Source organism: Nilaparvata lugens, chromosome 6 (genome assembly GCF_014356525.2).
Source record: "Nilaparvata lugens isolate BPH chromosome 6, ASM1435652v1, whole genome shotgun sequence".
NCBI lineage: Eukaryota > Metazoa > Arthropoda > Insecta > Hemiptera > Delphacidae > Nilaparvata > Nilaparvata lugens.
In genome coordinates, this window is record NC_052509.1 from 39917814 (window position 1) to 39943066 (window position 25253).

Consider the following 25253-nt stretch of genomic DNA (forward strand, 5'->3'; position numbering starts at 1 on the left):
ACAACTCTTCCTTTCCTAACATGTTTTGTACTCTCTCTCTCTCTCTCTCTCTCTCTCTCCTCTCTCTCTCTCTCTCTCTCTCTCTCTCTCTCTCTCTCTCTCTCTCTCTCTCTCTCTCTCTCTCTCTCTCTCTCTCTCTCTCTCTCTCTCTCCTTCATGTACTCATGTTTCCTCCTTCATTCTCATCGCTTCCCTCTTATGTTCTACTCTCTTCCCACACATTCTTTATCTTCTTTTTCTTTCCTCCTCCATATCCAATTTCTCTCCCTTACTAATTTTTCTTATTCAAACCTATCACTTCCTACTTATCACTGCCTTTTTCCTCCTTCTCCCTCTTCTTCTTGACGCACTAATTTTTTCTCCAGAGAAGCCAGAAATTCATGTGCCTGCAATATACTCACTTCTACTATACATCATTGTACAATACTCTAATACTCCACCTTTCGGTGACAAAGATACCCAGCGTTGTCATTAAATGACGATAACCGCCCTATACGGTACAGCATTAGAAGCGGGCTGGCTACATCCAAGTCTATAAAAACAAAGAGCTTGGAAAATTGCCTTTCTAAATCGGTCTTCAGTCAGATACCTCTCTCTCTTTCTCTCTTACTCTCTCTTCCTCAGTCACATTCTTTTTTTCTTTCCATCTCTTTATCACTCTCTTCCTTTTCTTCTCTCATACAATCCTCTATTTTATATTTTTATCTCTCTTCCTCATGTGTGCACTCTCGCCCATCTTATTTGCAGCGGCTTGAGAAAAGCGAACGCTATTAACGGCATTGTTGTTGGTTGTGCATGTGAAGTGGGGTTGCAGGGGGGTTGCAGTTGAGCTTTTCTTTATCCCCCAGAAGAGTGGACAGGCATGCACCGCACCGATCGGTCAACGCATAAGGCTTACGTTCTGCTAATATTTTATGTATTCTCTGTATTATTTGTTCAACTATCCCCTCGTGACCATTCCTTTATATAGGAACGTATTCCTTCTCTTGTCTCTAAAACCTCTAGAAAATACAATATCAAGGTAGAGCAATGAATTTGAGCTAAAATATCCTAAATAACTCTGGGTTTTCTGTTAACTCTGAGTGATTGTCTGTGAAAAAATCCTTGAAGAATCGAACTTTCAAAACATAGACATTTTCAAGATATCATAAATGTATATTGATAACTTTGTATATTGATCCATTTTTTGTTGTTTTCAATAAAGACACTATTCTATTTTATTCTATTCTATTCTATTCAATTCTAACTATGGGTTTTCTGTTTTCTATGTTGAAGTATTGCTAGATTATGTCACGTTATTTTTTTCAATAACGGGTTGCCCTGCTTGGCTGCAGTCGGTAGAGCATGAATAATAAAATATATAACCCTTATTGTGGTTCTTAGAATATATATAATACCAATTTCTTACTGGCTCGACCAGGAGCTCCCGTAGTTCTCTGCTCTTGCCGGTTACTGACGTCGGCCGCTCCAACAGTTCACAATTTCTGTGACTGATTTGTCGAAATCCGCAAGTATAGATGCGAGAATTTGCGCTGCTACAACTTAATGCTATAATTTTGAGATTCTTCTGGTCATATTTAATGATATTGGCTAATTTATATAAATCTCTGGAACGTATTATTTCCAAAGATTTGATTATCAATGCTGTATATCGCTGTCTTAACCAACTTATTCAGTGAAGAATATAGGTAATCTTATTAATATTTCAATACTGGTAACTAAATAGATTAAAATGAGATTGGTCATGCATGGAGATAGGGAAACAAATGAAGGATACACCATAAAAATTGATATTACACAAATTATCAATGAATAAATAAATATATATATATATTATATATATATATATATATAGAGAGAGAGAGAGAGAGAGAGAGAGAGAGAGAGAGAGAGAGAGAGAGAGAGAGAGAGAGAGCAACAAGCAAAAACAGTAAAAATAAGAACAAAAATATATATCAAAAAGGTATCACAGATTAGCTCACTTATTAGGTTTTAGTTTTTAGCACGAAAAGTTACCATGTGCTTCTTAAATCATCAATCATATGCATTTAGATTATGCAGCTCAGTTATCGACTTGCTGTTGCTTGTCGGTTAAAATCTAGAATCTTGTCGGTTAATATATATCTCAGGGCTCAAGGTTCGGGCTCTGATCTACCCCTATTCTCTAAGATCATACTTCCGTGTTCCAAATTTGCATATTATTTAAATATCCAACGACTATGCCATTATATAATCAAATAGTCCGTGCCAATCTGCTAGGCTATTACCTATATCTTATGTATTACATTTTATAATTACTCAGATTGCATCCGATACATGAACCGAGTAGTGATAACTTACAAATTCTTATCATTTATATAAAATCGGGGTGTTATTTTTGAATCGACTCGTTATTACCACCAATCAGCCACTGCAATTTGATTGGTTCATCTAAAAATTACAAATGTATCCATGCGCCTAATGAATATACATACTTCCTTAATATTTTTATTTATTTTATGTATTTTGTATATGCTCATTTTATACAATAAATTTTTATAAGCTTATTAAGTGTTTTCCCATTTACAATAGCATGCCATGTGGTTACCAAATCCTCTAGTTGAATGCTATTTGTTTACAACAAAAATTTGCCAAAGGTGTCTGGCTAAATTTCAAATTAGATGGCTTGATCGATTATTCAGGTTGCCGACCAGTAAGTATTATAGCCTAACCTCAAAATTCCAATATTTTATATAATTCAATAAATAGCAAATAAAATTCTTCCTATTTGGCTGTTCTAATTGTAGCCAGGATACCCGTTATCATCTAATCTTTCACTTGTTGATATCGCACCCGGTGATAATAGAGCAGCTGTTTGCTCGAGACCTATAAAATCTTTTCATTAAGCGATTTTGCTTGCTAATCAAAAATAATTTGTTACAATTATAACCATGGATATGTTATTATTGAAAGATATCTCAAGAAATAACATCATGAAATTATATTTTAATAATAATACGATAGGTAATGTATTCGCATCTCTTGACACGAAGTTCAGGTTAAAAAAATACCTGACGAGAACTTTGGCTACTTTAGTGCAGAAATCACAAGTCTGATATTATTCCACCTCGAATAACCACTATAAATTCAGTTATATCTCTTGGTACTAGAATGTGAAAAGTCAATCACAAGTTTCCACACATTTGCTATAACCGAAAACCAATAAACTCTGTTACGACGCTGGATATTTGTGAAAAGTCAATTCGATTTGAAGTAAATATCGACCAGTTGCTCTATAACCACAAAACAAACCATGTTCAACTGAGGAGGTATTTATAGTGAGAGACTATAAAACACGAATAAGTCTAGTCTGGCAGCACGCGAATATGAGTGGCACGCTAAATTTAGGTCGTTTCAGGACTCGGGCACGTAATTCCTGTGTTTGTTTTGCTTGTGACGCTCTGCTTTGCCAAGTCAATATTCCATTTTATCTGCCTGTCCTGTATTGTGCAGGATCATTCAATAGCTCCAATAATCACATTGTTTTCAATTGGAAATTTCACTACTGTTACTGTGTTGTACTATAGTGAGGTCCACGTTATAATGGCAGTGTTTGATTAGCAATGATATTGCTATCCTTGTCAATCATTCAACAAAGCGGATGGCGCTATCTCTTTCTCGCTTTGCTCTGTTGCCAGATCGTCTTTTAACAATGTAGAATTAATAATTAATTAACAAAATATTCCATTTGAATTATAAAAATTCATTATGAAATTATTGAAAAATATAGTTTCTTGCTTAATAAAATATAATTGATCATTTTAAACGAGAATGAATAGTTAACATCACATCAATAAACCTGTATCAGCTACCGTCTATTTATGGCATTGACAAGACAGAGGATCGGCAACGTTCTTCTCCAATCTTTCTCCACTACCATTATAACGTGGACCTCACCATAGTAGATCACATTGTAGTAAAGATCACTTGTAGTTGTAGTAAACTTCAACATAGGATACAATTACAGAAGTGGCTCGATTTGAATTTGTTTTACTTTAGGGGATAAATTCAGGGGAGGAGATTTACATTCATATCCAGTATTCCACTCAAATTCTATCAATTGAAGATTCAACGACAATTCATATAATTCAAAGTGTTGCGTTCTAAATATTCACGTCCTTTCCGTACCAATGGTCAGTATCCTTTCTCGAATCATCAATAAAAAATTAGTTGTCATTCAAAAATTTCCGGTACTTCCCAGTAATTTAGATGAAAATTAATTTTTCAAATTTTCCTTGTACTAATTCTTGATTTTTCTGATAAATCGAAAGGTTTTTTGAGAAATAATAAAATATTGGTGACTGACCATGAATTATCGTTTGTAAGTTGCAACTCTGATTCATCCAAATAATCTGATGTCCAATTTTGTTACTATTCTGCTCATGGGCTCGTTCATTATTCAACCTGTTAACTTCAAAGACAAGAAGCATTTCATAAAACAACATAAAATTTTATATTCAATACCTATCAATTATTTCTTTTGAAATGTTGGAATTTCTTTGTGAATTTGATATACATGTAATTTATCATAGATGTTCTAACGACATGACCAAATCTTTTAACTAATATTTACCCTATTGAAAGCGAATTGTAGAATGACAGTATTCAACGTCTTTCGCTCCATTTATAACTTTCTTCGTTGAAAAGTCTCCACTATCTAAAAGCTAAACTCCAAACCAGAGCAAAGGGTGGTAAACCTGGAAAATGATGCTTGCTTCCTCTAGGAATGCTGTCACCGCTAAACGACAACAGTAATGCTGAGTTCTGGTAGATAACATACACTAGTTGGTTTGTGGTTTGTGGGTGTACAAAGCTCGCGGCACCCACTAAAAATCTCGAGTCTCGACAAAGCGAGCGAACTTGCAACGCTGCAACTTGACTCTCTATTAGTTGTAGACTTGGTAATAAGTTGGCCAAGTTGGTATGGGGTTGTTCTAGTGGTGAAATGACAAGCCAACTTTCTGTCAGCTTTGTGTAACAATTGTGTGTAAGACAACTCACCCCACCAACCTAACTTTCGTTATCTTATGACTTGTGCAACACTATTAGCTGTTACCAACTCGTAACATAGCGGTGCTCCATCCGTGGGGGGATGTTCTGAAAGTTCATTATTTCAAGCGATGTCTCAGCCAATGCCACTCCACCAACAAGATCCGCGTGAAAATTGGGTTAGCCGTGTGTGTCTCGAATAGCACGTATCCAAAATGTGAACATTCTTCTCCTCAAGTCACTCAAATTGGCAGTAAAGTTCTAGACTTCTAGATAAACGTTTCCACCTCTCGTTGAATCTCAAGTATTTGTCACATAATAGGTAGCTCTTATGAACTTTTCAACAATTACTAGACAAAAGCAATCTCAACTTTAATATTGAACATTTTTGTAACGTTTTGAGGAATCTCATCTACTTTTAGTCAATTAGATCATTTTTAGGCAAGAGTTCATGTCGTGGGCTGTGTACACAATTTATGGCTACTTTCTTATATTTATAAAATAGAATTATAGAATCTTATATTAAGATTATATTTTTATAACCTGACGATGGTGTGATCACCGAAACTAGTAGTTACGTTACAATTTGTATTCTTGCTTTTAAATATTTTATTGATTTTAAAGGGTACTATAATTCTATTTTATAAATTCCAGACATTCATACAACAAATGGATTGAGAGTAAAATAGTGATGAGTTTGCATATAAATCATATCCTATAATATCTATCATAATCGACGTAAATATTTTTGTGAACATGTCACTCCTCTTATTAATCCTACTCATTTCTCTTGCATGGCGACTTTCATTCGAATCAAGCATAACTGATCATAGTCCAGTCAATATAGACATAAAAAAGTGGGTATGCTTGCAATTTATATTGTAGTTCTGATTTTCTAATATATTATTTGGGTACATAAGAAAAGTCTAGAGCCATGCAAATTTTTTTTGTGCTAGATACAGGATGGCCCAAAAACGTCGTATTTTCGGCTCATTTTCCAGTTATCAGCACTTCCTGCCAAATCGTAATCGGACAGAAAAATTTGTTCTCGCCTTTTTTTAGATTATGAAATTCTGAATAATTTGAGATCATTCGGAACTCTCGATCCCCAATGAGTACTGAGTTATAATTTTTCAAAAATGAGTGAAATTCGATGAAAAAAACAGTTTTGATGAATTCCAATTTTGATCAACAATATCTTCCGATTGTTACCATTTAGATGTATATTCAAAATCCCTTTGGGCGTATTTTTGTGCTCTACAATCTGAGATCAGGTAGAGCGCTCTATCTCATATAGATTTCCAGGTAAGCTCCTTGTATTGTGAAAAACACCTAATTTTCAGCTTCAACCATCATCACCAACTACATTGTCCTCACATTGATATTTCGCACAATGACATAAGTTCATGAGATTATGCTCTAAGAGAAATCACCCGTTAGGTGCACTTCAATTCAGTATTTCCTAGTGGAGAGGACACCTCAAGGATCAAAATTTCAAACACTTATTATTTTTGACACAATGCTCAGATTTCATCGTACTACACTTCAGAAATCAGAACTACAATATAAATTGCATGCACCAATGTATATAGTGACTGGACTATTAATTCATGTTTTGTCTTCTTTAACATATAAAATGGTAAATGCTGAAATAGTTTATCATTCTATGCTGCTATTAAATATTACTTATCGCTTTCACAATAATTGATGAATGTTACACTAATTTATTTTTTATTATTTAAAAGTAGTTCCATAATATTCGACAGATTTCCTTCTAACTTTATACTAACTATAAAATTGTCAACTTGAACTTATTCATAAATAAATTTAGAAACATACAATTAACGAAATACAAATTTTTATCCCACAAGAACTAGCAAACAGGTAGGCCAATTTAATTAAGTGATACTTTGGAACGTCTATTGAGCAACCGTATCAGCAATCATGTGCTGAGCTCATTGTTGGCATTTCAATGATGGATAGAGCTTAGTTGCCCCTGTGCGGCTTCATTAGTGCACCCTTGCCAATGCCCTTTCATTGAGTATTCATTGTGTCCAATTGTTTGGCTCGGAACTGGGGTTTTAACTCTTTTGATTGAACCCTTGTCGAGCAATTATGCCAATTGTCAATTATCGATTCGTTGTGTTGCACACTATTTGTCCTTTTCACTTCCGTATAAAATCAATTTATTATTAGGCTTGATCTAAGAAGTCAGTTACACTCTTGTATCCTGGTTATACATGATGACACTAACCTCTTAAAATAGATACAAGGTTTAATTATTCATTAGTTTAGTACAAAACCTTTCTTAGACAGAGTATCTATCGAATTTGGTTAGATGATTTTTATCCTTAAATAGAACAACTTCTTATTCATCCAATAAAATGTTTTTATCATCAATTTATACAAAAGATTGCTATCTCAGACTAACACAGTGAACGCTACAGGCTTAACTTTTTATTATTTGATCAGTTTTCAGTAATTCCTATACGATCTTCCTGATTCTGTCTCCCACAAATTCTAAGGTTTCACAGAAATGAATCTTACACATTCCACCCTAGTCACTTGATCCCATTCTACAGCCTCTCCAGTTCGAAGTACCTAATTCGGAGTTTTTGGAATACTCTCTTTTATCTGAAATCTTCCTCTTCATCCTATCCTCCCATCCCTCTTTCTGATTAAACAATAAAAATTATAATTATTGTTTCAAAACAGCTGGTCATGAAATCATAAGTTGAAAAGTGAAAATGTTCAGCTCACCTATCCCTATGTCTGTTGAAGCAATGGCAAAAATCGAAACTTTGATCGTTCATTCCTCATGTCCAGGATGACTTTTTCAAAATGTATGGAGGAGTTGTCATTACAAAAAACCATGCTCACTTTTTTTTCTTTTCCATCTTCTTCATAATCTTATTTTCTTCTTCTTCATCTTCTTTTTCTTTTTCTCGTCCCCTTTTTCTTGTCTTTTTCCATTCTTCTTCTCTTTTTCTTCTTCTCTTCTTCTTCTTCTTCTTCATCTAAATATTATTCCTCTCTCTTTCATTTTCTTTCTTTCCCTTTCCCTATTTGTTCATCTTCCTCTTTTTCGTTCACTTTCTCCAATTCTATCTGATTCTCCTTATTCTCTCCTCTCTCTCTCTCTCTATTGCTTTTTCTTTGTATCTCTTTTTTCTCTTTTTTTATTTCCTTTCTCTCTTTTTCCTTCTCCTTTCTCTCCCTTTCCTTTTCTCTCTTACTCTTTTTTCTGCTTTTCTCCTTCTCAAATTCTTTCTTTCTTTTTCTATCTCTATTTCTCTGTCCTTCTCCTCCTCTTTCACTTTATTAATTCCTTTTTCTCTCTTTCTCCTTCTTTTTCTCCATTTTTTTCTTTCTCTCTATCTATCTTTCTCTTTCTCCATTTCTTTCTCTTTCTCTATCCTTTTCTCTTTCTCTATTTAATTCTCTTTCTCTCTCTTTCTTCTTTTCCCTCTTTTCCCTTTTCCCCTCTTCCTTTTTTTCTCCTCTTTCAATCTTTTCTTTCCTCTTCTTTTTGCAAAGCGAGCGTGATCGTGTTTTAAAACCCTGATGCTCCTATCGTTTCGCCTTGCTTCGGCTCACCATCCGGGCAAATTTCCTGATTGTACGCATGATCAGCCGTTTGAAATAAATACGCATGATCAGCTTTTTTGAAATTGATAAAATTCGACAATTAGTCCAGTGACTATATACATTGGTGCATGCAATTTATATTGTCGTTCTGATTTTTTAATGTATTATTTGGGTACATAAGAGAAGTCCAGAACCAACTTCTTCATGTAAAATTTCCTTGTGCTAGATACAGAATGGCCCAAAAACCTCGTATTTTCGGCTCATTTCCCTGTTTTCAGCTATTTCTGCCAAATCTCGTAGTCGGACAGAAAAATTTGCTCTCTCCTTTTTTTATATTATAAAATTCTGAATAAAATGAGATCATTCGGAATTCTCTATCTCCAATGAGTACTGAGTAATGATTTTTCAAAAATGAGTGAAATTTGAAGAAAAAATCAATTTTGATGAATTTTAGTTTTTGATCAACAATATCTTCAGATTGTTACCATTTAGATATATCATTCAAAATCCCTCTGGGCGTATTTTTTGCTCTATAATTTGAGATCAGGTAGAGCGCTCTATCTCATATAGATTTCCACAAGATGTGGAATAAGCCGACAGATCTAACAATTACGCCGACGTTTGCTCAAAGTATGACTCATCACTTTTTCTCAAAGTCTAACTTCCTTAAAAATATAGATAGAAGATTTCTGATTTCGGATTTGGATTCAGCGACCCCAAATTCCTTAAAGCGTAAATCCTATTTTCAAAAATACCCAAAAACAAGGGAGTTATAGCTGTTTTTAATATAGCTTTCCATTATCATATGATTATATAGTAAACGTACAAAGATAACAATACTCCTGCCTCACGAAGAGACAGGCAAAGGTTTTAAGAAGTTTTCAAACACCTACAAATTTTAAACATGAACATTTTTAATTTTTAAAAGTTCCAAAAAAAATTAAACTTTGAAAAGATGAATCCAAATATGAACTCATAAATCATCCCCACTGAAATCACATCACCCAATGAAATACGAGGAAAAGGACAAGTAAACTTCACTGAATTTCAATTGTCATTCAACAATCTAATTTATCAGGTTCAAATAGTTGAATATAACTCCAAAATACCAGTAAATATTTCTTTGCAACAACCAGAAAAATCTATTATGAACATACAGTATAAACATTGTGGTGATCTGAATCGATCTATGGTAATAATAGGAACTGAAAGAATAAAAAATGTCATTCCATTCCAACTAAAACGAAACTGATGTCTGTGTTTGTATTAGAACTGCTGAGTGGATAATGCATACTGAGTAAGTCATAACCAGCCTGGCGACTTTGATGCTTTTGACACCGGAATCTCGTTTTATTTTTATTAAAGAATGGAAACCATGTATCATAGTGAAAAGCAGTTCTATACTTTGCATTATTATATGAGTAGTGATTAACATATTCATGGCTTGTCGATTTTAGTCGCTGAGCTGAATCCTCAGTCGTAGAACTATGGACCAAACGCGAGCTTTTGCTTTCTATGTCGTATACCGTCGACATAAACCTCGGCTTTTTTGTTGTTCGATTTTTTGCGTTCTTATGAATTCTGTTGAATGAAACATAATAATATTTAACAAGTTGCGCTGAACCTGGTAGAATTCATAGGAACGGTAAAAATAGATTTTACGGAAATCGATGTGATGTGCATGTAACTGGATTTAGAAGATCAATACTATAATGTGTTCTATCATAATTTAATAATTATCACAGAAATGTTCAAGTGAAAACGTTGGGCGCAAACCTACTGCCATGGGGAAACAAATAAATTTATGAAAAGCTTGATATCTGGATATGTTACACGTTTTTAGTTCAAGACATAATATGTCTTAAAATATTTTTTTATCTGTTTTGTCAATCGGCAGGAAAACTTTGGTTTTTCAAAGTTATCTTACTCCCTTATTTTTGGGTATTTCCAGAAATCAAGATAAATATCCCACCAAATTTCCTACACGAATACAGTGTAAGTTTTATTATAATAGCTACAGTACATACGTACTGTAAAGTACAGTACCTGTTCGTTTTTACCGTATAATTATATAATAGAAAGCTTTATTAAAAACAGCCATAACTTCCTTGTTTTCGGATATTTTCGAAAACGGGACTTACTTCTTATAGAATTTGGGGTCGCTGAATCCAAATCCGAATCTTTCTATCTTCATTTTCAAGAAAGATAGATTTTGAGAAAAAATGATGACCGGAGAGACGTAGAATCACCATGTGAAAGCAGCGGCTATTTGTCCGCTAGTATCTCGATCCAAACGGGTTTCTGCTTGCCTCGAGGGGAAAAGACGTGACAAAAGGAGGTTCCTGGCTAGGGATCACCATGTGAAAGATACGATTGGACTCAATGTACTTCGACAAAAAAACGTGAACACTGTTCAGTGTTTTGAAGTTGCACGTCTCCTATCGTGTGAAAGAGGCCTGAATGTCGTCGTCGACCATGACAGGGAGAGAATCTCAGATTGGGTAGATTTCAATTTGTCTTCATAACCTAAAAGAGTTCAATTATGTTTTAATGGGGCAGGTTGAGCTTATACTTTTTCATACTTTTAAATGGCAATATGTTGATATTATTAGACATTTTCAATTCTTTAATAATTAAGACAATTAATGAAAAGTTATTCGTTCAGCTGTTTTAGCACACTTGAAATTTGGACAATATGAATGTCAACAATGCTTGCTGTCGTCGACTGCGGAAATTTACGCATAAACGAAAATGCACCTTAGAGAGAGTAGGGTTGTGTTTGTTCGTTTATTCGCATCAAAACATGTCAATTTGTGGATTGCATACCGGAAAAACCGGAATGATTTCGATCTCAAAATTTTGCTCAAAGATTCTAAAAATACCAATCTCGTGCTCCTTGTGCACCAAATTTCAATTTTCTAGATTTTTCAGAATTAATGTTCAAATTTCATTCATGGGACATGAAATGATATTGAAATGTCCATAACATATTTCCAAAGAACTATAATCTAGACCTAGAGTACCTGCTCGGAACAGTTGTTACGGTTGATATTGGCTACAGAATTGATTGATAGTCTAATTTTGTCAGGTTGGCAGTAAGTTGAGGATGGTTTCCAACCAATCAAGATTTGAGTTCTGTAATTTCATGAGGTTAGCACTAATAACTTATTCAAAATACATTTACAAGTAGTTCTGTGAATAGTAGATCTCACGCAGTATTCTCTTCCACAAGAACCTGATTGAAACTATAGACCTTATGGAAATACAGCAATAGACTGGCTTCTCCACACATCTGTGTAATCACTTGTCAGCTGATTTATGATGAATAATTCTATAGTCTGATTTTTGACCAAACGAAGTGAGGTCTAAAGGTGCGTACAGACTTTCGCTCTGCTCCGCAACCGAACGTCACTCCAGCAGAGCGATTGATGATCGACCGGGGAGCAACAGTGGTTCGACCGGGGAACGCGAGAAGATCTAACATCTTCCGTAACGTTCATGATGGGTGCGTGGGCGGAGCGACTGTGGTTCGATGGTGGTACGAGGGCGGTACGAGGGAGGAGCGTGCTCGGTGGGGGTTGGAAGCGCGAATATGTGTACGCAGCTTTAGATTCAAGTCGACGGTTTGGCATTTCTCTTAATGTTTAAATGTTTATAATATTTATATGTTGCGCATTTCAGCGAAACGCGGTAATAGATTTTCATGAAATTTGACAGGTATGTTCCTTTTTAAATTGCGCGTTGACGTATATACAAGGTTTTTGGAAATTTTGCATCTCAAGGATAATATGAAAGGAAAAAGGAGCCTCCTTCATAAGCCAATATTAGAGTGAAAATCAGACTATAGAATTATTCATCATGAATCATCTGACAAGTGATTACACAGATGTGTGGAGAAGCCAGTCTTTTACTGTATTTGTATAAGGTCTTTAGTTTCAATCAAAGACATTAAAGAGGTATGCATCTTTAAGCTGGGTTTACACCAAAGTTATTAACAAAATGGTTATAACTTAATCCTTATAGATTCTATTAGATTGAACGGAAGTTGACAAACACATATGTTCATCATGTGTATGATAATTTATGTTCAATCTAATATAATCTAAAAGGATTGAGTTATTAATATTTTTTAAATAAATTTGGTCTAATCGCAGCTTCAATGTCTTTGGTTTCAATATTTTGTTTTGCAGTCATGGTATTATTATGCGTGCCCATCAGTATCAATATTCTCACATTCGAAAAAACTAAATTAATAGGTGAATAAGAATAAACAAATGAACTAAATAATGCTGGAGAAATTATAATATTTTTGATTCTAAAAAATTAATTTTCATCAGATAGAAAGATCATCACGGAACTAGATGAATTATATCATATGGAATACAAATTCAAACGTGAACTGAGTTTGTTAACATTTAAAACAGTTGACATCATTCTGGTACTTGTGGATGAGAATACTGCGTGAGGTCTACTGTTCACAGAACTACTAGTTACTCTAATATTGGCGTATGAAGAAGGCTCCTTTTTCCTTTTATATTATCCTTGAAATCCAAAACTTCCAAAAACCTTGTATATACGTCGACGCGCAATTAAAAAAGGAACATACCTGTCAAATTTCATGAAAATCTTTTCCGCGTTTTGCCGTAAATGCGCAACATTTATAAATATACATTAAATGTTATAAACATTTAAACTGCATTCACACCAAAATGTTAATAACTTAATCCTTAAAGATTCTATTAGATTGAACATAACTTATCATACACATGATGATCATATATGTGTTTGTAAAGTTTCGTTCAATCTAATATAATCTAAAAGGATTGAGTTATTAATATTTTTTAAATAAATTTGGTCTAATCGCAGCTTCAATGTCTTTGGTTTCAATATTTTGTTTTGCAGTCATGGTATTATTATGCGTGCCCATCAGTATCAATATTCTCACATTCGAAAAAACTAAATTAATAGGTGAATAAGAATAAATAAATGAACTAAATAATGCTGGAGAAATTATAATATTTTTGATTCTAAAAAATTAATTTTCATCAGATAGAAAGATCATCACGGAACTAGATGAATTATATCATATGGAATACAAATTCAAACGTGAACTGAGTTTGTTAACATTTAAAACAGTTGACATCTGGTACTTGTGGATGAGAATACTGCGTGAGGTCTACTGTTCACAGAACTACTAGTTACTCTAATATTGGCGTATGAAGAAGGCTCCTTTTTCCTTTTATATTATCCTTGAAATCCAAAACTTCCAAAAACCTTGTATATACGTCGACGCGCAATTAAAAAAGGAACATACCTGTCAAATTTCATGAAAATCTTTTCCGCGTTTTGCCGTAAATGCGCAACATTTATAAATATACATTAAATGTTATAAACATTTAAACTGCATTCACACCAAAATGTTAATAACTTAATCCTTAAAGATTCTATTAGATTGAACATAACTTATCATACACATGATGATCATATATGTGTTTGTAAAGTTTCGTTCAATCTAATAGAATCTATATGGATTAAGTTATTAACATTTTGTTAATAACTTTGGTGTAAACGCGGCTTAAGAGAAATGCCAAACCGTCGACTTGAATCTTAGACCTCACTTCGCTCGGTCAATTATAATTTCTCCAGTATTATTTAGTTCTTTTGTTTACTTTTAATCATCTATTAATTTAGTTATTTTCGAATGTGAGAATATTGATACTAATGGGCTCGCATAATAATACCATGACTGCAAAACAAAATATTGAAACCAAAACCTTAAAGCTGCGATTAGACCAAAGTTATTAACAAAATGTTCAATCCTTATAGATTAAATTACATTGAACATAACTTATCATTCACATGATGAAGATGTGAGTTTGTCAACTTCCGTTCAATCTAATAGAATCTATTAGGATTAAGTTAATAACATTTTGTTAATTGACCGAGCGAAGTCTAAGATTCAAGTCGACGGTTTGGCATTTCTCTTAAAGTTTAAATGTTTAAATGTTTGAATGCTTAAATGTTCAAATGTTTAAATGTTTAAATGTTTAAATGTTTAAATGTTTAAATGTTTAAATGTTTAAATGTTTAAATGTTTAAATGTTTAAATGTTTAAATGTTTAAATTTAAATGTTTAAATGTTTAAATGTTTAATGTTTAAATGTTTAAATGTTTAAATGTTTAAATGTTTAAATGTTTAAATGTTTAAATGTTTAAATGTTTAAATGTTTAAATGTTAAATGTTTAAATGTTTAAATGTTTAAATGTTTAATGTTTAAATGTTTAAATGTTTAAATGTTTAAATGTTTAAATGTTTTAATGTTTAAATGTTTAAATGTTTAAATGTTTAAATGTTTATATGTTTATATGTTGCGCATTTACGGCGAAATGCGGTAATATAGATTTTCATGAAATTTGACAGGTATGTTCCTTTTTTAATTGCGCGTCGACGTATTTACAAGGTTTTTGGAAATCTTGCATTTCAAGGATAATATAAAAGGAAAAAGGAGCCTTCTTCATACGCCAATATTAGAGTAGAATTGCAATGTATTTCTGGAAACTTACTCATCATCCCCTTCAATCTGATGTATTAAAATTAGTTTGTTTAAAGATTGGTTTAGTGGTTACTGAGATCTCAGGGTTGAACTGTGCATTATATATATATTATTTGTATGATTCCTTACTATTGATAAAATATTTCTATGAGACATATTATATTAGAGGTATATTTTTCGAGAAAGGAATTCCTTCAGCTTCTTATTTTCATCTGGATTCCAGGCTTGGAAGGTGAAGAATTTCCTTGAAGGCTGTTGTGAATCATATTTTGTCGTTATATTTTTTGAGAAGCATGTGAGTTGACATTCTATTGCGAGAATTCTTCTTGCTATTTTATTTCTTGAATAAAAGCTCTCTCGGAAAAGGTAAACTCAGTGGGTGATAATTTTGAATAAAACGCTTCACTGATGAAGTGGAATATCATTATATTGGAATATAAGATCTTGGTATTGGATCAATTACGGGAATCATTTCGAAATTACACATAGGGTTTTGTGCCGAAAAACGCAGCGGAAAAGGTGTTTTAAGGAAAAATAGCTAGCTGTTATAACACGTTGCTTGAGAATGTATTGAATGTAGTTGGTTTTAATGACTGGTTGGAAGAAATTGCACCCCATAGCTACCTAACTGCCGAATAGCGTGACATTCGCCTTAATACTACATGGGGTCTTGTTGTTTTATTTTATTTAAGGTTATTCTCACAATGTTGTACGCCGTCATAGAAAGAGGGATTAATAGTCTCCAGAATAGAGTGAGGGAAATAAGGAAAAACGTCAACAATTATTGGATAAATAATGGAGGAAATGGAGGGCTGCAATATCACAAGAAATAATTCAGTGGCCTGTCCTGCGCCTTCCTTAGATCTTCCTATCCGTAGCTGCAAATACTTGGTTACTGCTTGATTTGGCGTTCTTTTCTAACCGTAGTCATCAATATTATTATTAACCTTTTAATAGATGACTATGGAATTCGCCTACATAAGGAAATCAATGAAGCGATTATAACCGATCAAAGTAGATTCCTTATTTCCTAACTCATATAGTTCATGTCCAGGGCTAGTCCATGATGGATGATGATGATGATGATGATGGTGATGATGATGATTATGATGATGATGATGATGATGATGATGATGATGACTTACTCGTATTCAAATTATTATATCTATATCATTCACATTTTCAATCTCATTCACGGAATCTTGTGAAAACTTGCCACTCTGATATGGATTTGATAAGAAGATTGATTTCGACTCATTACCTTCATACTATCTATCACTTGTGCGTGGATAATCATTTGAGATTATAAACAAGAATGAGTAAATCAGCGTCCCACGTGATTCGAACTGTTTAGAAACTAGTATATCAAAATTTGATGTGGTTTTACATCGTTAAATTTATCTCATTTAGATTAGTTACTTGAATTAATAGTGTGACAGTTACAAAATCAAAGGCATACAATCTTCAAGGAGTCAGTTTCATTAAAATTCTCTCATGAAGTCCCTATACCGACATCCGGAATCACGAACTCACTAGATTACTCATTCTTATTAATTATCTTTGCTGCCAAGAATAGTTTTCTAAAACTTTTCTTGAATTAAATTTGCTATATATCATCTTCAGATCACAAAAATTCATTCAACTCACCTGTGAATACCACAGGAAGGAATGAACAGAAATAAATTCAAGCTATTGAGGAAAAAGAAATAATCTCTCATTTTCACCTAAAAATGTGAAAACAGAAAGTTCAAGCTCCATATTTCTGATTAATTCAAGTAAGAAACCCAACCACCTCTCTCATCTGTAAATAAACCAGAACGAGCATGAATACATCAATCCAACGTGGAAAATTCACAGAGTTATGCCCTTCGAAAAATGATTCATTTCCGGTTTCAGTGTTAGTTTTCTTTGAACAAAATTGGATTTCGATTGGCGAATATCTAACCTGGCAAGTTATTAATACATAATCGCCGCGCTCATCCATATTTTTCAGATACGTGTTTGCTTTGACAGCGATATTGTGGAGTATGGGAGACGCGGACTGGAGAATTCTGCGCAATTGATATGTGTGCGTCGCGATGCGTGGGACGCGGCGCATGTGTGCGTCGCGATGCGTGGGACGCGGAGCATGTGTGCGTCGCGATGCGTGGGACGCGGCGCATGTGTGCGTCGCGATGCGTGGGACGCGGCGCATGTGTGCGTCGCGATGCGTGGGACGTGGCGTTGCAGAAATTACTATTCTGGCGTTCCGTTGCGCGTCGCTCTAGCGTGAAAACGCTTCAACATTTGAATAACAGTGTTATTGCATGGCTTTATTGTCGTGGGTGGATCCTGTAACTACAAGATTGTGGCCTCTGATTTTGCAAATCTCTCTTTCCTCCCCCCCTCTCTCTCACTCTCTCTCAGCATCTCTCTCTCATCTCATCACTCGCTCTCTTCATCTCCACGTTGTGCCATCATCAATTTCGCCGATCATTAGTCATTTTGTCAGGTCAGCTACCACTAATGGAATAAACATGAACACATTATGTGTCGTAAACTTGAATTTCATGCATTGCCGGTATGATTTATACCTTGGTGTGGCCATGGCCAATATCGTGATTTTGGAGAGTTTCTAAATGAATCGTGTCAAAAGTTGACTGTGATAGGATGATGTTATTGGATTATATGTACTGTATTTATTAGGCACATGATCATCCGATATATTTATATATCTTAAATGCATGATATCGTCACAAGATGCTATTAATCAGTCAACATTTATTATGCTCTTCTCTTAGTTATTTTCTATAGTTTAGGTCTTTAGGATATACTAAAATAGTCGATTGTCGGTTGCAGAAGTCGGTCAAATTTCAATCTTGATTAATTCCACGAGAACCACTCATAGCATCCTTTTCTATGAAAAAGCCTTCTCAGATTGGTTCTCGTGAAATTAATCACGATTAAAATTTAATCGTTTCTTGTGCAACCGGGCTCAAGTACTTCATATATACTTACTGTGTGAAATAATTTATATTCATGATATTTTTTCATAACTATTTTTCTTTCATTTATAATCATCATGGTCAGGCACTGCTGTTAGGTTAAAGATTCCATATTCAGTGATATAATCATTTCTATTTCTAATACTTTGTAGAAACAATATAACTTTTTGGTTTTGTCCATTATCAAGATTATATTTTTCTCTGGATAAATTAAAGGTCAAAAGTTGATATCACTATAGTCCGTGCAAACCTTAGTTTAAACCCCAGCATGGGCCTTTATGGCTAATGTTATTTCAATGTAAGTTATAACGGTACACTGTTGCCGTTTTATGCTGATTCCGTCATAAAGGCCTACGCTCTCTTTTCCTCTTACACAATAAGCTCACAAGCTCCATGAATTCTGTGAAATCTGGCAGCACAAGAGCAATGCTGCAATCTAGGTTTGCACAGACTAATGTTATCATATTCTACAATCCCATCCATATCAATTTGATCATTCATGAATAAAATATAAAATAAGGAGAGCCAACAGTTGAAACTTACAAATAATAACTTTACTTAAAGAAGCTAACTGGCGGATTCTCGAATAAAATGGGTCGATCTGTGTTCGGAAAATGATTTGGTTGCAATCTGAGACTGAGCTATGCTCTTTCTGCTTCTGTGATTGGTTGTTTCCTGATATGAGTACATCCAAGAGAGTGATCATTGAGCTTCATATTATTATTAGCTCACAACTGCAACTGTAACTAGTACTGAACTGGAACTTGACAAGAATCTAAATTTGCACATAAAATTGATAAATTGTTGAAGACTGCCGAGTCAATGGAATAATATTGTCAAGTGAATAACTCCATCAAAGTAAAACTATAATGAGACAGAACTCCGTTTCAGCTGTACAGAAATGGTGGAAAACAGAAAGAACTCATTTTATTGTACGGTTATTACGCCATATCTTATAGAAGCAATTGATATCAACTTCCATTCCATTAGAGCTAATCCGATTCTGCGACTATAGGCTACCAGCTCCAATTCAGTTTCCTGCAAGAGTTTGATGTTAGTTTATGTTGTGATTAGGCCGTTATTTCTTCAACCTCTTGGAACCTTCATGAATTTATTATGTATCTACTGACCAGAAAAATTTGTTCTCGCCATTTTTTAGATTATGAAATTCTGAATAATTTGAGATCATTCGGAACTCTCTATCTCCAATGAGTACTGAGTTATTATTTTTCAAAAATGAGTGAAATTTGAAGAAAAAATCAATTTTGATGAATTGTAGTTTTGGATTGCTGATCCAAAACTACAATTCATCAAAATTGATTTTTTCTTCAATCTTCAGATTGTTACCATTTAGATGTATAATTCAAAATCCCTCTGGGCGTATTTTTGTGCTGTACAATCTGAGATCATAATTATGTGAAAAACACATAATTTTCAGCTTCAACCATCATCAATAACTGCATTGTCCTCACGTTGATATTTCGCACAATGACATAAGTTCATGAGATTATGTTCTTCGAGAATCACCCGTTAGAAACACTTCATTTCAGTATTTCCTAGTGGAGAGGCGCGCTTAAGGTCACCTCAAGGATCAAAATTTCAAACACTTATTCCTAGCACATGGAAATTTTGCATGAAGAAATTGGTTCTGGACTTCTCTTATGTACCCAAATAATATATTAAAAAATCATAACTACAATATAAATTGCATGCACCAATGTATATAGTGACTGGACTATGGTACTCATGGCTTCTCTTTTGTACTTGGATTAGCTGATTGATTTTCTCCAAGAAATGAAGTGAGAATGTAACGTGGAGGATGCAATTACTTTTACACGAGAAGCTAGCAGTCTAGATTATTTATAGTTACTCAATTGTTTCCCAATGAATTTCTATACTCTTCACCCACATTAATCTTCTCTTATCTCTAGCAAAATATAACTGAGCCTATTCTTCTTTCATCTCAATCGTTTGATTGGCTGGTAGCCCTCTATCCAAATCAGTTCATTGCTACTCTCTTCCATTGTTCATAGGTCATAGCACCCAGATCCTTCGTGATTTGTTTCAGATACTGTAGCCGGGGCCTACCACGACCCCTTGTCTATCATTTGTACCTTCCAGAATACTTAACAGGAATGCGTTGTGTCTTATTATGTGTGCAATCCAATAATGTTGTCTATCCCTGAGAAAATTCAAAAAAGATTATCTCTTTTCCACCACCCTTTGGAATACCTCCTCACACCATTACCTCTGTCAGTTCATTTTATTTTGAGCATTCACCTTCAACACCACTCTTCAAAAGCATTTAGAGTCTTTCCCTCAGCCTCACCAATAGCACACGATTCTGACTTATACGAGGGTCATTCAATAAGTAACGAGACAAATGACTAATTTTCAAAAACGGCTAAATTGATCCATATGAAACTTTCAGTACATGAAGTTGGCAACCTTGCGATGACATCTGATTTATTGTCCCACCGTATCTCGTAAACATAATTGCAAATTGACTCAGATAACAATGGCGAGTCCGCTTGAGAATTGCACCATGAAAGAACAACGTGCTGTGATCAGATTTTTAGTCGCAGAAGGTGAGAAAGGTAGTGAAATCCACAAAAGAATGTTGAAAGTGTACGGAAACCATTGTTTGAATCGTTCGAACGTTTACAAATGGGTAGAACAGTTTCAAAGTGACCGTACAAAAGTTTGTGACAATCAAGGCAGTGGACAACCAATCAAAGTTGGGACTTCCTTTCTTGAATCTCAAATTTATTCGTTAATTTGGGACAATAGGCGTATCACTGTTGATTCTATAAGTGAATTAACACAAGTGTTGGAAATGTCCAAAAATTATTCACAACAAGCTGCAGTAAACAAAACTTGTGCAAGATGGGTGCCAAGACAACTCACCGACGCTCACAAAGGAACCAGGCTTCAAAACAGTCAACAGTTGAAAAATCGGTATGCGACTGAAGGAATAACTGTGATGGAACATGGATCCACCAAAACGACAGACAGTCAAATCTGATCATGACATGTTGTTCTTCCACAATGCAATTCTCAAGCTGACTCACCATTGTTAACTGAGTCAATTTGCGATTATGTTTACGAAATATGATAAAACAACTGATCAGCTGTCATCACAAGGTCACACGACTTCATGTCCTGAAAGTTTCATATGGATCAATTTAGCCGTTTTTGAAAATGAGTCATTTATCTCGTTACTCATTGAATGACCCTCGTAGAAAGCTATACTCCAGATGCAACTCTTTATTAGTTTCTCTCTTCTTTCCAACGTTAGACAATTCGAGGAGGGAAGCTGCCTCTGCCTTCTACTTAAGAGTCTAAAGAGTTTACTTGAAGAGTCTACTAAAGAGTTAAATTGAAGATTCTATGAATGATAAATAATACTACCAAACGACTAGTATTAATTTGTGTGGTTTCCGTTGTAAAGTGTATGATGTTGTTTTGTGTTGCAGATGCAGTGACGAGTGGGGGTGGAGGGTTGGTGCTGGACAGGAGGCGGCTGTCCGAGTCGGACTGGGTGCTGCTGGAGGCGATCGACTGCCGCCCCCGCACAGGTCGCTTCCTCACCATGCACAAGCGGCGGCGGAAACGACTCACCACACGGCAACTGTCGCAGGAGGCACCCGCTCTACTCGACGACATCCATCACGGCCTAGTGCAGGTCTGTCTCGCCGAATGCACCGCACCGCACCTCACAATAGACAATAAGTCACTTGAATCAATGCTAGCAATATTGCTACTTCTAAGTAATGCTAAGATTCGAGTCACCTGTATAATCTTATTCGTATAGCTAGAACCAAGTTACCTAGAATACATTTTAGGTACATTGGCTAGAACCAATTACTATAGTCCGTACACAATTACTTTCGACTTGGAGGAATATGCGGCGCAGAGAAATGGAGGGAGATCAACCAATTACAGTGTTGAATAGAATCATAGGTAGAAGCGCAGTTGATTAGACTCCGTCGACTCAGTGCTTACAGACAGGAAACTTCGTATGTGTAGCATGAGCACATGAACAGTCACTAGAAATTAGAAAACGTTGGCCGGTTCGGAACGGCGACATCGCGCCTCTGTAGTTGAAAGTAATTTTGTACAGACTATAGTTGCTAGTCAGTAGAGTCTAGTTATTCAATCGACCCTATTAACCCTAATCGACCCTAAGTATTGTGTCCAACAATATTTGAAAGATAGTAATGTCAGAAAACTGTGTCACCAGACTTTAGCCAGCCAGGTCATTCGGCATTCATTTCAGTGAAATAAATCTTCAAAAACATAAGCTAATATGAAAAATACGATCCGGATGTAAAGTGGAATGTGCTAAAGAGAAGAAAGGTGAAATAATTCTCTCCAATTCAAAATTTTTGTTTCACAAGTATCATTCTTCTTTTTAAAAATGTTTGTCCTTTCATCTCTCAGCGTCATCTGCTTCATTAACATGGTGATCCAATCTATTTCTATACCAGCAATTAAAATTATGGCAATAGAAAATTTTATCCACTTGTTACAAATTCTTTTCTGTGTTTATTTACTCTTAACAAATTCTATGTGTAGTTGAGTAAAGTGAATGGAATATGAACAACATTCATATTATTCCTATCCATTTCAAATGTCTATTACATAATATTGTCAACAAGAATAAAGAGGAATCTATATTTATTTTCAACATATCACAGGAAGAAGCGTTATTTTCACTTACAAATAAATCTACAGCAGCAATAAAAATAAATAGAAATACAGCAGTAGCAGTAATTGGTGTTGAGCTGACTGCACTCATAACGGTCCAATGTACACTGGATTACATTCTCATCGAATCTGTCTCGGAAAAAAATGAACAGATATTTCAAGAAGGATCCGAAAGTGTCACTAAAAATAAATCTCGCCAAACGAGGGGTGCTAGTGCTGTAATGCCATAACAGCATTTTTACAGGGTGCCCCTACTGTGCCCATAAGCCCATATAACGTCATAATAACATCGCCCACGGCCGAGCCGATATTATAGGTGATGGCGAGGGGCATTCATTATTCTGGTAGAGTTCAGAAAGCGCGTACCCACACTAGATCATATATATTCACACCCACATCTAAATAGCTATGCTGTTCTGCAGTAGGGCACTACCTTTAACGGCTCCTACCCACGTCATCATGCTGTACTTTAATTTTAGAGAATCGCGTTGCCATGCTCCGTTGAAATCCTATTAGTGGTGAACGGAGCCCTAGCCTGCTCACACAGCCCTCTGACTGTACCAAACGGTATTACTCTATTTCGAACTGCAGCTATTTTCAACAGATCATTGGAAATTAGAGTAAGGGTATGTAGGGCATTCGCCTTACCTCGCAATCTTATGGGAGTGTCATATTTTAGGTGATACTGGAGTGATTTTTAGGGGTGTTCGAAAGCAAGCTTGATAACGTTACCGAAAGTTGGAAACCGATTGCCACTGCAGTGTCTGAGGAATTCTTTAGTACCGATGAACCTTGCATAAACTATTCAAATACTCGAAAAGTTTTTATACAGTCATTAACAATCTATGTAATGTTTCGTAGTGTTGAATGATCTCCGGCTGCTGCTGGATTAGATTCTAGTTAGTCTATTTAAAATCACTTTTTTAGTAGAATGCTTTTATTTTTGCTGAATTCAAGCTGGAAAAATCTTGCCTATTTAGCCTATAGTTACTTGGTAACTGATAAAACACAGGAATCACACAGCAAACGCGATCTGCAAAATATGATACAATAGAGAAATCTGGAAGAGTTTATCGCAATATACTTGAAGGAATTCTGTTTTCGTTAAATCGAATTAATCCTAGAAATTATTTCAAATAATTACTCCCCAATAAAAATAGATGTTCCCAAAGAGTCTCGAGAACGAGTCACTGATGTTAATTCCAATATGGAAATTGGTTCGTATAAATACATGCCAGACCTGAAACTGAACAGTCTCATGAAAGATTATTAACTCAAACATTTCAAATGACTTTTTCCTCCACCTACTGTCTAAAGTACTTACTTTACTCCCTGAAACCTAATACTAAAGTGCCACTTTTTCGCTCTCGGTAGTAAAAAACAGAAAAACTCCCTAGGGAGTAAAAGTGACTCCATTTAAATAACATGGGGAGCATCTCTATTTTGAAACTTACATTGTAATATGTTAGAAGGTCTAAGCTCAGATGAGAAAGCATAATAGAGGTGTCTGTCATTAAGCCAACTGAATTCAATACCACAACCAGAAATTTGATTAACTCATGAAATATATGTTTGTATGATAATCATTATATTCTTAATATTAGTAGACAATAAAAACTTATACAATTTTTAAAATATTTTATTCTATTCAAAATACCAGCCAACAAATATTTTTGATCTGCAATTCAAATCTGAACCGCGTGATCTGGAGTCAGCCATTTTTGGTAGCTGCTCAGTGATATAATTGTTACAACTTTTGCCGATAGATAGCGCAATCGGCAGTGCCAATCAGACGACCGGTTTTTAGGTTTTAGATTTAGGTTATGTTGTTAGGAATCATTGTCACCAATACGTAAGTTATTAGAATGATTTTATTTGCAGTTTCTATAAAAAAATGTAGATGGAGGAAAAATGTTGTGTACGAGTGAAAAATACTTTTTCTCCCTCAGGAAAATTGCTGCCCTCGGCTTCGCCTCGGGCTTCAAACTTTTTCCCACAGGGAGAAAAAGTCGTACTTTTCACTCTAGATATACAAATAACTATTAATAGCGATGCATTCTTCTATTTTTAGAGTACTGTATTCCCTCTTTAATCCCATTTATTGCATCAATGGATGACTCCAATCTGAAATATTATGTATACTAATTTATAACCCTTATCTGGTGGTGCTTGAATATAGTATTTTTGTTTATATATTTCACTTGGACAATTTTCGAAGGAACACTTCCCAGAATGCCTTATCCCAATTAGAGGCGATTTGCTATGGCCGGCTCGATTTCCTGATTTTTTCTGTGGGTTTTTTGAAATCCCGTGTCTATGTGAACCGTCCGAAAACCCTCAAAGATTCGAAGAACAACTTACAGGTGGAAATACCCAAAATTACGCCTGC

The 25253-nt window shown here is 34.8% G+C and overlaps 1 protein-coding gene across 14 annotated transcripts in view; it reads left to right on the plus strand.

The window, feature by feature from the left end:
- LOC111045382 (high affinity cAMP-specific 3',5'-cyclic phosphodiesterase 7A) overlaps positions 1–25253 on the plus strand; it is a 319448-nt gene that overhangs the window by 244389 nt on the left and 49806 nt on the right. For all 14 annotated transcript variants that reach the window (XM_039430779.1, XM_039430781.1, XM_039430776.1 and 11 more), the window contains one exon: positions 21631–21839. In XM_039430779.1, coding sequence (XP_039286713.1) covers positions 21631–21839 — 209 coding nt within the window. The remainder of the gene's footprint in view (positions 1–21630; positions 21840–25253) is intronic.